At 49.4% G+C, this 16,467-nt stretch overlaps 1 protein-coding gene across 1 annotated transcript in view; it reads right to left on the bottom strand.

Annotated features, from left to right (window-relative positions):
- LOC125945061 (uncharacterized) overlaps positions 1 to 16,467 on the bottom strand; it is an 80,843-nt gene that overhangs the window by 25,812 nt on the left and 38,564 nt on the right. The window contains exon 5 of the mRNA XM_049666621.1: positions 3,062 to 3,230. Within this exon, the coding sequence (XP_049522578.1) occupies positions 3,062 to 3,230 (169 nt within the window). The remainder of the gene's footprint in view (positions 1 to 3,061; positions 3,231 to 16,467) is intronic.

The raw sequence follows: 16,467 nt of genomic DNA, 5'->3' as shown, positions 1-16,467 counted from the left end.
CACCACAATATTATTCGCTGATAAAGGGTCTAATGGGAGGTATCGCTCGCGCTATCGCGACATTAATACCTCGTTTCCGCATTTGTGTATTTTCATGCGATATATGACATGTATTTTGATAATAAATCTGGAAACGTGTGTTCAGAGAAAATCGTTCATTTTTAACAGCGAAGCTGTTTAAGACAGCTCGTAATTTGTGGTTCGTATCAAGAAACAAAAGAAGTAAACTTTTTTGACAGGGCTGGATTCGAGCCCGCGTACCCCTGGTCCCAAGGCGAGCGTCGTAACCACTAGGCTATTGACCCTTTTCGCGGAGCAGTTTGTTTTAGAGAAACGAGATGGCGCTCACGGCGGCGCGCCATGCCTCTCCTCAGCGACCGCGCACGAATACGAAACCATTACTGCTTCTACCTTGCTTCTGTGCGATCAGGTGTTGGAAATGCAACTGAGTTTTCGCTAACACACTGTGCTCCAATCATGCTAGATTGAATCATGTGGATTGAAGACGTGTGCAGTAGTTGGCTGGAAAAATAGTGACTGGCATGTTAAGGAATAGAATGCATCTGTGTGGCCAAGTTCGCGGGCAGCTGCTGCAACTGTCCGAACGTGTTACCGGCACGTCGTGATGCACGGCTTTCCTCGAGGATACAGAAATTTGCTCATCCGCCAGCGTTGTATCGCTAGCCTTCAAAGAAAGGGCTTCATCCCCAGAACGTCGACAAGAGTGAGTACCACTCGTTAAACAATGACAAAGGGAAGCCGCCTGTCATAGTAAGTTTCGCGCACGTTATCTATACACATCTGTCCCAAATGGCAGGAAACCTTACGCCCACTCTATCGCCGACGTATCAAGAATAAGTGAATGGACGCACACTTGAATATATGCGCACTCTATACGCACAATAAATGACTGACTACACCTATATGGCGCACGAATGGTCGAAGCTGAATGTTTCGTGACGGTCCACACGAGTAAGCGACTTACTAACTGTAATATATATTTGCTACAAGGTATTACAATGTACAATACAGCTACGTTTCAAGCGTTGTGTGCAGCGAGAACAAATCTATCGAAACTGAGCACACCCGCGAGCGATTGGCAGAAAATATTCAGATAGGGGCCGCACCAAGGAATTTCACTGAGTCAGAAACTGACAAGCCGCTGCTTCAAAATATTTGCCGAATAAAGAAGAAAGAGCAAAACACACTAATCCTGACTGAATTCATGATCGGAAAGCTGGGATAGCTTGGAATACATATTTAGCCCCGCTTCTTTTAGGACAAGCACCATATACGCTGCTTGCCCGTTTGGACATAGCTTAATCAGCTCCGAAAACGTTTTTGCACGTTCTCTGAAGCTGTGACATGAATGCTTTGGGTCGTCCACCTAGTCACCGTCTACGATATCTCCGAAAACAGATGTTTTCTAAGCCGCGCCGGCGTCATACACTTCCATTGTAAACAAGGAGGCAACGGAGGCAGTTGAGGGAAGCAATGGACGCGTCACCACGTGATCAAATATGGCAGCGCCCATGGGCTCTCCGCGAAAAGGGTCAATAGAGCTTTTTTTGTTCTTTATTGCCGGAACTTTCAATTTATGGACACCAATTGCAACAATTTTTGCCAAAGAAAGCAATACATAATTATACATATACACATACTTTCACAGTTGCATGCATCCATGTTGTGCGGTCAGCCACATTTTGTTTGGCACTGTCATGTCAGGTTTAAAATTCTTTTAAAGTTGCGAGGGGGTCAATCCTCGTCAGCTAATCCGGGGGGCATTCCTGATCTTGAATTACATCGATGAATTTGGAAACACCCTGCCGGAAAAGTAGTCGCGCAGGCCTTCGGTCAGGCTCACAAAAAAAAAAATAAAATAAAAAAACTGCCATTCGAGCCCGCCATAAACACTGGAGGCCCATTAGCATAATGAGGTCCAAAGGCAGTCCGTCCTCATTTTGTACAGTTAAAAATCTAATACCTACAGAATTTAAGGGCAATTCTTTCCGTAGTGTTCTTTGAAGAACGTCCCAAAAATAAACCCATTCCCAACAATGATAAAAACGTGATCGATTGTTTCCAGTTGTTTACATATAAGGCAGTTTGCTCCCCAAGGTAAATAAAAACCGTTTTCTTGTAGGAAGGCCCGGACTGGCAAAGTCCAGGTAAGTAACTTAAAGAAAAAGGATTTTGTACCTGGCTGCGCCTGCCTTTTTTAACACGCTTTAAAACGTCATGTCCCTGTCCTCCATGCATTGTGCATAACTTACATACAACACTAGGCTGTACAGCCACGCTTGCAGAGCAGGCATTTATGCGAACCATATGATTGCGTTCGAGCGTCGTCGTCTTCGTCCACAGCTGGCGCGTTCGCACACTCGTGCTCTGCGAGGTGAAGAGGTTTTGCGCGCTATGAGAGCGACAGAGAGACGCTCTCATGGAGCGGGTCTGCTGGAACACGTCGTCGGCATTGCAACGCGGTGTCGGTGTTGCAAGCTGTGCTATGCAACGCGCAGTGACAGCCGTAAGTCCGAGACGCGCGAAAAGAAATTATCATCATGAGTAATAAAGGGGGGGGGGGATGAAAAGTTCGCGCGCCCTTCCTGAAAATGCTGGGCTACGATCGCCCAGCTTCCTTGTTTCAAGCGTTGCGCGGCCGAGTGCAAGGTTAAGCGTTTTTTTTTGTTCAAGTCTACAGTCAAAATACTCCTAGCAAGGTTAAGAGTTTTTTTTTTTGTTCAAGTCTACAGTCAAAATACTCCCTAAGCAGTGCAGTTAGTAAACACTGGTCAATAAGCAGTACTCAATAAGGAGTGCATTTAGAGGAAAGCGTAGTCGAACGCGTTATTCGAGTGCTCATATCTCGTCGCTGACTGCACTGTCATTTGTCGTGAGAGAACACTTCAGCTCGGGAGCCGTTCCGTTACGAAAAACTAAATGATGAAAAACACCGCTGCTTAAGTAACCACATCCGAGCTTCGTCATTGCGCTTGCTAAAGAATTGTGAGGTCATAGAAACTTTGCTTTAGACAACAAAAAAGCTTTAAGACACTGCAACCTTATATTTGTCGACAGCATCCATAATTTCCAGCGGGGTCAGGTTGGTCGGCACGACAGCACACGTTGCGCCGTCAAGGACAGCTATCATGGAGTACAGCATACCCGCCTGGTGTGTGATAGGGTTCAAGCCAAGGAGGATGTCTGGCTCTCCCCAGGGCACGTGTATCCTGCACAGAAAGCAATGTGAATGCAGAGTACACCACAAAATGGCGATGCTTACGTCTACTAATGGGACAGCGACACGTGCTCGTAGATTTTCAGGCGTTGCTCTTGCAGAGGCTGCTCCTTCAGCCTACGAGAGAACTACTCGCAATACACTAAGCCTGAAAGTAAGCGCACCGCTCAAATGATCTCGGGAGGAAATGACACGTATCTTCAATAGCTAAACTACTCGCGTACCGTAGTGCTGGTTTTAAATAACGAGTTAAAGGACAGCTACAACGTAATGTTGAATCGCTTATGAAAGCCTAATTTCAGATAGCGTGGATAAAGAGCAGCTTTATTACAAACTTCTGCGTTTGTAATACGAGAGGATGCGTCATGAAAATCTCTCAAAATAGGCGTTCTTGATACCAGAACCGAAATAAATGCATATCCCCCGCATACGTGGGGAACGGTCGCAAGCAAAGCTTTCTTGATGTTTACGTAAATAGTGAAGCGACTCGATTTCAACAATTATGGAAACCTTTCGGTTATTTTGTGCGCTTGACTTCTTTCTCCACTCTCGGAAGATTCTGCTGCCCCCTAAGTGTTCTTCACGTCTCTGTACCCGACTTCTGTAGTTCTTTGTTCCGACTTTCTCACTTGCATCTTGAAGTGCACAGCTTGTCAGCGGCCCTGTAGAGGCATGAGGCATTCCTGAAGCGAATGGAAAAGTAGATGATATTAGAACTGGAGACCGTCTTATTGAAAGCATGAAAGCAAGTGTAATACAGTGTATCTGCTCGTATATATATATATATATATATTATAATGGGCTAAGATATAAGGTGAAATGGGACCGTTTTTACTGGGCAGGAGAAATGGCCGGTAAAACCAGTGTGGCGGGACGTTAGGGTTAGCCCCACTACACCATCACTTTCGTATTGTAAGTGATCGTCTTCTTTGCCCTACTCGTGGCACCGTGACCTAACCCCCGGCGCCTTCTAGATGGCGGCCGCTTAGTATGACTTGAGACGACCCACGTGGACGATATCAGAAGACGTGGAAGATAGGGGAGCATCGGCTGGAGCTATTTCATAAGTGACATCACTGAGCTGTCGGACTACGGGGTAAGGGCCAGAGTACCGGGAGAACAGTTTTTGCGATAAGCCCACACGCCGTTAAGGAGTCCAAAGGAGGACGAGGTAGCCGGCAGAGAACTCGACATGACGATGACGGTTGTCATAAAGAGACTTCTGTCTGGCCTGCGACTCACAGAGGCGACGGTAGGCAATCTGGCGTGCCTGGGCGGCTGTAGCTATAGCGTCGCGAGCGTACTTAGACGGAGACTCGATAGCAGTTGGCAGGAGCGTGTCAAAAGGCAATGTCGGGTCATGACCAAAGAGGAGATAGAAGGGGGAGTAGAGAGCGGTGTCCTGACGGGACGAGTTGTACGCGAACCTCACCAATGGTAGCGCGGCGTCCCAGTCACGATGATCTGAGGAGACATACATCCAGAGCATATCTGTAAATGTTCGGTTCAGGCGTTCGGTGAGGCCGTTCGTTTGAGGGTGGTATGCAATCGTGAACTTGCGCTTCATAGCACAAGAGCTAAGTAGATCTTCGTTAACCCGAGATAAAATGTAACGGCCCCTGTCTGTGAGAAGCTGGCGAGGAGCTCCGTGGTGTAAGATGGCGTCTTGGAGCGGGAAGTACTGGGACGTCGGTAGCACAACTGGTCTGGATGGCTCGTATGACGGCGTAGCGGGTTGAATAATCCGTTGCAACTGCGATATACTGATTTCCAGCTCTAGAGGTAGGGAAGGGGCCCAACAGGTCGAGGCCAACACGATAAAATGATTCGGTGGGTATATCAATTCGGTAGTAGTGAGGCTGGAGGGTCCCAGCCTGGAAGCAAATCAGGCTTCTTACGACGGTGGCGTGGTTCGCAAGGAGCTACATAACGTCGCACGGTACGATAAAGTCCAGGCCGGAAAAATCGTCAGCGGGTATGGTCGCAGGTCCTGGAAACACCCAGGTGGCCAGCAGTGGGGACATCATGGAGTTGCGCAAGTACAGTTGCCCGAAGATGAGAAGGAACGACTATCAGCAGTTCGTGTCCTTCTGCGCGCATATTTCGCCGGTATAAGATGCCGTCCAAAACGAGGAACAAGCTAAGCGAGGGGTCTGACGGGTCAGAACGTAGGCGGCTAATGAGGTCGCGCAAGTATGTATCACGTGCTTGCTCCTCGCCGATGTGGTGGAAGGCGGAGAGCGTGAATATTCCAGCAGTTGCATCACTGGAGTCCGGAATGTCGAAGGGGTGCCGAGACAAACAATCGGCATCCTGGTGCAGCCCACCGGACTTGTACACCGCTGTGTAGATGAATTCTTGAAGACGTAATGCCCAGCGACCTAGACGACCCGTGGGATCCAGAGGCAACAGAGAGCATTATGGTCCGTGGTAACAGTGAAAGGTCGACCATATAAGTACGGCCGGAATTTGCTCACTGCCCATACGAGTGCAAGACAATTGCGTTATGTAATGGAGTCACACCCACGTTGAGAATGAGCTAAAACCGCGCCAATTCTATAGCCACTAGCATCGGTACGGACCTCTGTTGGCGCAGATGGGTCGAAGTGAGCAAGAATTGGCGAAGTAGTGAGCAGGGTGATAAGGCGTTCGAAGGGAGCAGCTTGGTCAGGACCCCACGAAAAGGCGGCGCCTTTTTCCAGAAGGTCAGTCAGAGGACGAGCATTGTACGCAAAATTTCTGACAAATCGACGGAAATAAGAGCATAAGCTTACAAAGCTGCGGACGTCTTTGGCACAGGTCGGCACAAGAAAATCGAGAACAGCACGAACTTTTGCGGGATCGGGGCGGACGCAAGATGAGTGGACGAGATGACCGAGGATGGTAATTTGGTGGCGACCAAAGTGGCACTTCCAAGAATTTAATTGTAGCCCAGCAGCACGGAAGACAGAAAGAATAGACGAAAGACATTCAAGGTGTCTCGCGAAGGTCGCCGAGAACACGATGACGTCGTCGAGATTACAAAGGCATATAGACCACTTAAAGCTGTGCAAGAGCGTGTCCATCATCTGCTCGAAGGTGGCTGGAGCATTGCACAAGCCGAACGGCATGGCTCGAAACTGATAAAGGCCATCTGGCGTAACAAATGCGGTCTTATCACAGTCCATGTCGTCGACGGCAATCTGCCAGTAACCGGAGCGCAGGCATATCGATGAAAAATACGTCGCACCGCGTAGGCAATCCAATGAGTCGTCTATGCCTGGCAGCGGATATACATCCTTCTTTGTTATCTTATTTAGATGGCAGTTTTCTATACAGAATCGCCAGGTGTTGTCCTTCTTTTTTACCAAGACAACACGAGAAGCCCACGGGCTCGACGATGGTTCAATAATGCCCTGGAGTAAGTATCTTATCAACCTCCTGTTGGATTACTCGGCGCTCCGCGTGTGACACACGATAGGGCCGGCTGTGAATAGGCGGTGCATCGCCGGTATGTATGCGATGCTGCACAAGGGATGTTTCTCCCCAAGGCCGACCGGCAAGGTCAAAAATGTAGGAATAGGATGTGAGCAGATGACAAAGATCGTCGGTCTGTGGGGGGGGGGGTAAAGTCCAGGGCTATCATCTTGGTAATGTTGTCATTCGCTGGAGGCGACGTAGCAGAATGAGCACTGCAGGCGGCGGAAGAGTTGGAGGAAGACGGATGAGGCGAGAGGGAAGAAAGGTCGTACTCGTGCGACGGCGACAGTGTGGCAAGAGAGATCGCTTTGGGTAGTACCTGAGGGCAGAATCCGAAATTCAGCAGCAGAAGGTAAGTTTCGTTAGCCGATATGGTCACTACGGTGTGAGGAAACGACGTGCCGTCCGAAAGTAAGACACTAACACAGGGAGTGACGACATAGTCACCATCGGGTACACAGGGGTTTGGCACAGCAGTGATACAGGTCAGTGCCTGCGGAGATAGACGAACAAAGTCGGCGCAACAGAGCTGGATCGATACGGTGTCAGTAAGGTCGGTAACATCAGGGAAATCAAGTTTGACTACACCAACCGAGCAGTAAATTATAAGTGAGTGGGCACATAAAAACTAAAATCCTAGGATCACGTCCTGAGGGCACTGGTCAAGTACATGGAACAATACAGATGTGTGACGACCGGCGACGCTGACACGAGCGGCACAAATTCTCAGCATAGCAGGAGTTCCCCCATCAGTGACTCGTACGACGCGGGACTCTGCAGGAGTGAGCACTTTCTTGAGCCGCTTCCGGAGATCAGCACTCACGACCGAGAAGTGTGCGGCGGTGTTGATCAGGGCAGTGACAGGTAGGGCATCAACTTCCACGGCGTTTAGGTTCTGATCTGTCGGGAATGTAAGATGATTTGCAGGTCGACAGTCCAGTGCAGCGTCACCTTCGGGAGCTTCATCCGTCAGTTTTCCGGGGATGAGCGTACAGAAGGGTTCGGCGATAAAAGACGGCGAGGCAGGGGCGAGCGGGACCGACGATCGTGCGGCGATGGCAACGTGAAGCTGAGGGCTGACGACAACGGCAGTAGCAAGAAATGTGCCCCACGCCGCTACAGTGGAAGCATATGGCTTTTCGTCAGGTGTTCGCCATTGGGCCGCATCTCGATCGCGTCAAAACATCAGCGGAGGTCGATGAAGAGGGACAGGGCTAACCGGAGGGCGTGTTATGGAGCACACGGGTTGAATTCCTGCGTTTGCAAGTTCTTCGCGGACAACCGCCTGGATGAGGGGGATCGTCGATTGAGTATCCTTAGAAGGGCGCGTGAAAGAAGATGGTGACGCAGCCTCGATTTCGGGCCGCACAATACGGACAACGCTATCCGTAGTGGACGACTGAAGGGCCAAATGAGTGTCTTCGAACGGCGACGTAGCGGCGGTGTTGGGAAGCCGCATGAACTGACCGGCGATGCGCTGGCTCTTTGCATCTTCGAAACGTCTGCACTCACGGATAATTTCGTCTACCGTCGAGCAGTCTATAAAAACGAGCAAATAAAACGCATCATCGGCGATGCCTTTCAGAATGTGCCTTAATAGTTAGCCTCGGGCATACTGGAATCGACGTGACAGCAAAGAGCTAGGACATCAAGGATGGTACGCAACGTGCGACTCGGTAGCTGTCTGAGCCCGACAGGATAGGTCTTTCGCAGCGGCGCACTTGCGACCAGCAAACTTGCCGAAGAGATCGCTAAGTTTTTGCTTGCATACGTCCCAGCTGGTCAGCGCTTCCTCATGTGTGTCAGACCAGGTGCGTGCTGGTCCCTGGAGGTAGAAGAGAAGATTTGCCAGCATCACTGTCGGGTCCCATCGGTTCTGTGCAGTGACGCGTTCGTATATGCCAAGCCATTCTTCGATGTCGACTTTGTCGGTGCCGTTACCAGAGAAGGTGCCGGGGTCGCGCGGATGCGTCAAGACGACATACGGTTGCGGCGTCGCGGATGCTGACGGCCCGGGTGCGCCGGGTGCTGACGCCGTGCTTGAACCAGCGGCCGGGTCGTCTGTCAGCATGGTAGAACGGCCGAGGACAAGCCCACTGCGGAGTTCCGTCTTGTGCAATACCCAACACCTCCACCAAAAATGAAACGGGCAAATATATGGCCGGTACAACCGGTATGGCGGGTCGTTAGGGTTAGCCCCACTACACCATCGCTTTCGTCTTGTAGGTGATCGTCGGTCGTCTTCTTTGTCCTACTCATGGTACTGTGACAATATATATATATATATATATATATATAGTATATTGTACTGTGAAATAAGGAGCAGTAGGGATGTGGCTATGAGGGAGAATACGACAACGAGAGCTAAATTTTGTTTCGGTGCTCCTGAAATGGACCACCAACTGCCCGGAACTGGCGGTATTTGTAGATGCGGCCCAGTATGGGCGCAGCGACCGGTACGCGGCCGTCTCGATACGCTGGGATGGGATCCCGATTATTAAGGCGGCATCGGTCAAGGCGGTAACGTCCGAAGTGGCCGAACAGGTGGTAATAGCCATTGCAATGAGGGACCCCGAACGTCCTTACGTGTACATAGATTCGGGATCCGCGGCCAGAGCATTCGCCTCGGGCTCCATATTGCGGGAAGCGGCGGCCGTCCTCGGCAACGAGGGGGCCGCAGGTCATCACATCGTCAAATGGTTTCCGGCCCTCATGGGGGTCGACGTGCACCCCGACTTTCCCAACGCTAACGAGCTCGCGCACGACTGCGCGCGTGGACTCAGGCACCGCGACGATCGTGGCGAGCGAAATGGGGGGGAGGGAGGGGAGCACCGAGACCCGCTGCTCACCTTCAACGAAATAACAACGCACTATCAGCTGTCGAGGAGGGCCTTCCCGCTCCCCCACGCTAAACTCAATAGACCACAGTCATCGATATTCAGAATGCTTCAGACAGGGTCGTTCCCCTCGAGAGCCTTTATTCTGAGCCTTTATTCACCAGAGGTACCTCTGGTGAATGTCGCCGCAATGTCCGGATTGTGGCGAATCATACTGCTCACTAGCGCACATGGTCTGGTAATGCTCCACGTTAAGCGGCACCATGTTCAGTAAAGAAGAAGACTAGGAGGACGCCCTGCGAAGCGACGACCACCCGACCCAGCTCCGGGCCGTCCAGAGGGCTCACGAAAGGGCGGAGGCTCACGGGCTTCCCGTCCCAACGTGGGTGCGGCCCGCGACCCCTGCCGACCACTAAACCAAGAGTGGGTGGGGAGGGGCTCCTCAGGACTCTATTAAAGAGTTATTTACTCCTTCGGTGCTCGATAAATTCAATCTACAAACTAATATCGCACTGGCAAATTCGACGTACAACGCTAAGTAAGCGATCTCTCAATCGATGAACCCAACAGATGGGTAGTTTCATGAGCTTCGAAAATTTTGCCTTCCTCGTTGCTCGCGATAAGTCCCGAGGATGGGCGCACATTCAAAAGTTGGTTTACACCCGCACTTAGCACCATGGGTAGCAATATTTTGGCCCGTTTCTGGAAAAATATGACCGCACCTTGGAGGCAAAATATCGTATCGGTGACGCAATCAAAGTGTTTCGGTACGTCGACGACTTCCTTTTTACTTTTCTATCTACACATGACGACCTCCCTGCAAAAGTTCCCAACATTTTTCGTGCTTCTTGTGCTCCTTTAGACGCATCAGCTATGCTGTAAGTGCGGTCCGCGATCGCAGACGGGCCTTTTGGCGTTTTAATCGGGACATTCCAAGCTAGTGAAACGTGCCAGCACGCGTGCTGCCTTAAACAAAGCCATGCTTCGTTCTTGCGTTCATCAAATTCTGTCTAGGTTCAACGCCCATTTACAGCGGCTCTAGACAGTCGCGTACCCCGACCAGTTCGTCAGAAGCATTGCATACACATTCCTGCACTGTTTACGCGAAGGATTCGCCAGCTCAGCAAATTAAATGACAAGTCCAAGCTTGCAGTCTTGTCGCATGTTCATGGACTTTCACCAGGTTTCACACAAACCGAAGAAGGCTGCAGGATCAGCCAGTGTCACAGTAGGTTTCACAGCCAAGGAGAAACTTGGAGCAATATGCCAGGGCACCCCGTAAGATCTGTGACAATAGCACTGACAGCAGTTTAGTCTGTGAAAAACAAATGGGGTGTGCCAGGTGCCACTCTCATATGGTTGGTCTTATATAGGACAAACGTGGCTTTGGGTCAAACGCCGACTGCGTGAGCATTGCATACCCCCCTTAGCAGTTGTATTGGTGGTTTTGCAACAGCCTGTTGGACATCCACTTTCGTAGGTTGATAACAACCGATAAGGGTTGATAAGGGTCGGATGTAGTCCGATAAGATGGATAACGACCGATAAAGCTTGATAAGTGTTTATGCTGGCTGTCTCAAATTTCATAAGATTGATAATGACACCACGCTGCGTGGAGATGAGAGAGTGGCACAATGCTTACGCATATTAAGACAACTTCAGTGGAGTTGCTGGATAAAGATTTTATTCCCACGTTAAATTTACTGAGATAGAATCACAAGCTTTTTGCTTGGGTGCCAGGTTTCGCTGAAGAGTCAGTCTTCGCCAGCAATGGCCCTCTGTATTAAGAATTTGGAGATTTTCGCATGCAAATAGATAATAATTAATAATAATAAAAAGGACACTGACGATATATTTTAGATATATTTGATATATATCTTAGATATATTTTGTTAGAAGAACCTAATACAAAGTTCCTTCTATCAAAAAAGACCTGCAATCACAGTTGCAGCGAAGCGACCGCATCTCTAAAGCGTCAGCTAGTACTTTTGATCTCGACAAACACGTTGCCAAAGCATATGACATGCGTGCTGCTTTGTCTTTCAAACTCAATATATTGCTGGAACTGAGCCAACGCAGCGACTACCAATGCCTGATTACTTGAAGAAAGCAACTGCATAGAAACCAGAAACAGCGTAGTTCTGTCACTGTTTGATGAACCACCACGGGACGTCTGGTTTTGGTTTCGTCCTCATTTTGCCATCATAACCAGCCTATTTTTATGTCCACTGCGAAACGAAGGCCTTTCTCAGCGATCTCGAATTACTCTGGTCTTGCGCTGGTTTATTGAAACTTGTGCCTGAAAATCTCATAATTTCATCACCCCACCTAAATTTCTGCGGTCCTCGACTGCGCTTCCCTACCCTTGGCACACATTCAGTAACTGTACTGGTCCACCGCTTATATGCCCTACGCATTACATGGCCTGTCCAGTTCGATTTGTTTCTCTTAAAGTCAACTACAATACCCGCTATGCCCATTTGATCTCTGATCAACACCGCTCTCTTCCCGTCTCTTAACGTTACGACTAATATTTTTCCTTCCCTTACTCCTCGCGCGGTCCTTAACTTGTTCTCGAGCTTCTTTGTTAACCTCCAAGTTTCTGCCTCATATGTTAGCACCGGTAGAATGCAATGATTGTATGCTCTTCGTTTCAACGACAGTGGTAAGATACCACTGACAATTTGCTAATCCCTGCCAAATGCACTCCTACCTATATTTATTGTTCCGTACATTTCCTTCTCATGATCAGAGATCCCGCTGAGTAATTTTTCTAGAAAAACGTACTCCTGCGCACACTCTAGTGCCTGACTGGCGATCATGAATTCTTGTACTCTTGTTGTGGTTTTGAGCGCTGTAATTAGTCTTGCTATCAATGACGAACTGAAGAAAACGTTTAGGCTTGAAGATGAAAACCCTTGTTCAAGGAAGAATTGCAGTACTAAAAAAAACTTCAATAAACATGGGTTTCACGGGCCGTAACCATGATCTGATTATGAGACACGCCGTAGTGTGGGACTCCAGGATAATTTTGACCAAGTCGGTTCATTTAACGTGCAGATAAATGTAGGTGCACGAAAGTTTTTGCATTTCGTCCCTATCGAAATGCAGCCGCCGTGTGCAGGATTGAACCTGCGACCATGTGCTCAGCACCCGCTAGCTACGTCATATATAGTCATTAAGCTACCACGGTGAGTTGCTACAAAATAAATTGCTACTATGTTTGAGTATTGTCGCAGTCATCAGGGAGGTAGTGGCCGAATACTGCACCAGGGAGGCCAATTCCTGTTCTGGTGAGGGAGTGACGTTGATGAAGCTTTGATGAAGCTTAGTGGGCCTGCCTAGTTTGGTTGCACCTGAACTAGTATAGCCCCACTAGCTCTCGGCAATATGTATTTTTTTGCCGGTGTCAGGCACCACTCGATGCCTGAAAATGTAGTGGAATGGAGCAGGATCGAACTTACGACCTTCAGATTTGAAGTCGGGTGTTCTACCTCTACTCCACGCCACCAATAGACAGGGGTAATTGGAGATCGCAGGGAGAGGCCTTCGTCCTGCAGTGGACATAAATATAGGCGGATGCTGATGATGATGTTTGAGTAAGGGCGGTGTGGCGTGGAATTAGTGCCGCGATGGCTCAGGCACGCCGAGACGGACTGACACGTACACACCGCTTGCTCAGACGAAAAAGGCGGCTCCCTCCTATATTGGGCCCAAACATATTGTCACGGGAAACGGTATAACTGAAAATATATTTACAAAAATATCTACAGCGGGCTGTAGCACTGCCAAGATGGCCGAAAGACAATCTCTTCAATCGTCGTCGTCTTCACCCAAATTGTCAACGTCATCTTTGTCCCATTGCGCGCAGTCTCGTAACATTAACCTCCGGCAGGAAAAGCGCCGATCCGGCGCCTAAGACAGGGAGGTGGGCGCGATGTATGGTTTGAGGCGGGTCACGTGCACGACGTCTGAGATAGGAGAAGACGTGGTAGGATCGAGCGGGGCTATTTCGTAAGTGACATCTGTCAATTGTCGCAGGACGCGATAGGGGCCAGAGTATCTCCAAAGTAGTTTTTCGGAAAGGCCAACGCGCCGAGACGGGGACCAGACAAGGACAAGATCACCCGCACTGAAGCGGGCGTCCCGGTGGTGGGCGTCGTACAACAACTTCTGTCGTGACTGCGATGCCGAGAGGCGAAGACGGGCAATGTGACGTGCCTTTTCTGCTGTAGCAATGGCGTCGCGCGCGTATTCAGTAGGCAGTGCGGCAGGGGTCGAAATAAGTGTGTCAAAAGGGAGCGTTGGTTCTCGTCCGTATAGAAGATAGAAGGGAGAGTAGCCGGCGGTATCATGGCGTGAGGAGTTATATGCAAAGGTGACAAGAGGTAGCGCAGTGTCCCAGTCATGATGATCAGACGAAACATACATAGAGAGCATATCAGTGATAGTGGGATATATATACACACACAGGTTACAGGGGGCGCCACACTCTGGTGGCAGCCCAACAATAGGAACTGAACTGTGGCGACCTCTGCAGGCGGCTTCTATAAGTGCGCTCCCCGACACCATGCTTGCATATCGAAGCCGTCTCTGATATTCTGAGCGGATGCCTGGCGGTACAAAATAACTTGACCGAGCGATGCGATTCGGTTAGCCGTGCGGTTGTATTGCAGTACTGGTGCCTTGTATAAATGTTTCTCTGAAGCTCATAAGTTGGGTAACTGTACATAGGTACATGCGATCAGATGCCAATAATAGCAGAATATACGCCTTTGTCCCATACGCAACTACATGCAGATGAGAAATTAAGTACAAAATAGGGTTTAGAAGCTCACAGGCGATTGTCAGCGCACGCTCACGGTGTTCTATTTCTATATTTAATACAAACATTTCCTCTGAATTTCATCAGAGTCATAACTGTATTTTATCCTTCCCCTATCTTCACTAAAAATTGGTTTGCACTTCATCTTTGGGACTTCCAGCCACAAACTGGACTCATTTCAGCACCAAAGCAACAAATTTTTCCCATGTTTCTAGGCCCAGACTCTTGTCTCAGACATTTAGGTGAAAGCACAACACAAGAGAGCTGCCATCAGACGGCTCTGCTACGAAGTTGTACTCTCTGGAGTGACGCCGACGGGAGCGGGCGTGTCGAGTTGAGTTGCCGTTTCAGCGCAGCAGGAGCAGCGTGTCAAAGAGATAAGTTTTCTTATTTATAGTTCCTCTTTGTTTTGTTTTTTTGTAGGAGGGTTAGCCTAGCCAAGCAATCTTTATAACTTATTTTCATGCTTTTTCACTTTCTTGGTCTTCGAGCTTAGGTAAAAGTAGGTAACAAATTGGTTTTTTTTTGGTCACATCCACGCCTTGATTGTACGAGATAATGGTTGGTACTCGGGGAAACCCACGCGTGCGTTGTTCTGAGTGCGAGCGTTCTTACGCGTTGGAAGAAACGCGGTTTAAGTCTGCACGCGAAGCGAACGGTGCCGATTTTATCTGTCGGATGTGTGTGCTAGGGTCGCGGCTAGACCGTCTCGAGCAAGAGAAAGATAAGCTAGCTAAGCGGGTTGGACAGCTTGAAAAGGAACTTAAAAGTGAGCAGAAACAGAGGGAGGAGGTAGAAGAAAAGCTAGTTAACGTAGAGATGCAGCTGAGGGCCACCATTCAGCAAAGCAATGGTGAACCCATCGAGGCGAGCACCGTGAATGGAGCTGGCTCCGATGCGAGTGCAGAGACAGCCGAACCCGCCACGTCGGGAAGCAGTGGCGGAACTGTCAGTGATAGTCACGAGGGGGATACCACTGACGCAGCCGCGGTAGAGAAAGCCAAGGGCAAGGATAAGACAGGAGGGGAGGGCATTGTGACCTCGGGGGCAGCTTTCGGCGGTGAGGGGGAAGAAAAGCGTCGAGTAGTCTTTGTTGGGGATTCCAACATGCGTATAGTAGAACCGGCGATAACAGAGAGGGTAGGTGCAGGCGAACGAGTCCAGGTTAGCGCGCTTCCGGGAAAGCCGATTAGAGAGGTGATAGCGAAGGCCAAGGAACGCATGTGGGACACAATGGAGGAGAGACACCTAGTGGTGATAATGGGCGGAGTGATTGATGTACTGCACGGACGAGGAGCAGGGATCACAAAGCAAATAGCCAAAGGGGTCACAGACCTGCGGAATGTTTCAAAGGAAGTGCAAATCGCGGTGTGCACGGTGCCAGAGGTTGAAAGGCAGGGCTATGAAATTGAAAGGGCAATCCTTGCAGTAAACAGAGAAATTTGGACTCTAGCTAAAGCAATAAATTTTACGGTCATTGACATCAACCGAGAAGTGCACCGAGTAGGCCGCGAAGACGCTTTTATGCGTGACGGGATACATTTTAGCGAAAGGGTAGCAACACCGGTCGGACGTCGATTCGCAGCGCGAGCTGTAGCTTTTTTAGACGGGCCCCAGGCAATCGGGAAGCAGGATTAAGTATTGAACGTAGCGAAACACCAGTAAAGGGCAGAATTAGACGACCAGGAGTCAGGAAAAGACGCAGAAAGGATAAGAATAGCGAAGGTAAAATTTGCTAAATTAACATGCAGGGTGTTCGCAAGCAAGGAAAATGGTTGGAAATTCAAGCGCAGCTGAATGATGAAGCGATTAGCGTGTACGCCTTGACCGAAACGCATCTAAGAGATTTGGAGCAGCCACCTGTTATTCACAATTTTGTGCGGGAAGGGTGAAACAGAATGACCGGGTGAAGAAAAGGCGCAGGCGTAGGCGTACTACTTAGGCGAGGTCTGAAGTGGCAAAGGGTAAACGAGACATGTAACGAACATTTATGAATTAGTGGCACATGGCAAGGTAAAAAGACGTGGCTGGGAGTAGCTTACCTATGGACAGTAGTGATAGCAGAGAAAAAATAAGGAATTGGTTGATTGCATTAGAAGCGAATTATT

This window comes from Dermacentor silvarum, chromosome 4, assembly GCF_013339745.2.
Source record: "Dermacentor silvarum isolate Dsil-2018 chromosome 4, BIME_Dsil_1.4, whole genome shotgun sequence".
Taxonomy (NCBI): domain Eukaryota; kingdom Metazoa; phylum Arthropoda; class Arachnida; order Ixodida; family Ixodidae; genus Dermacentor; species Dermacentor silvarum.
The sequence above is the reverse complement of the archived record's forward strand: the minus strand, read 5'-3'. Positions and strand labels throughout refer to the sequence as shown.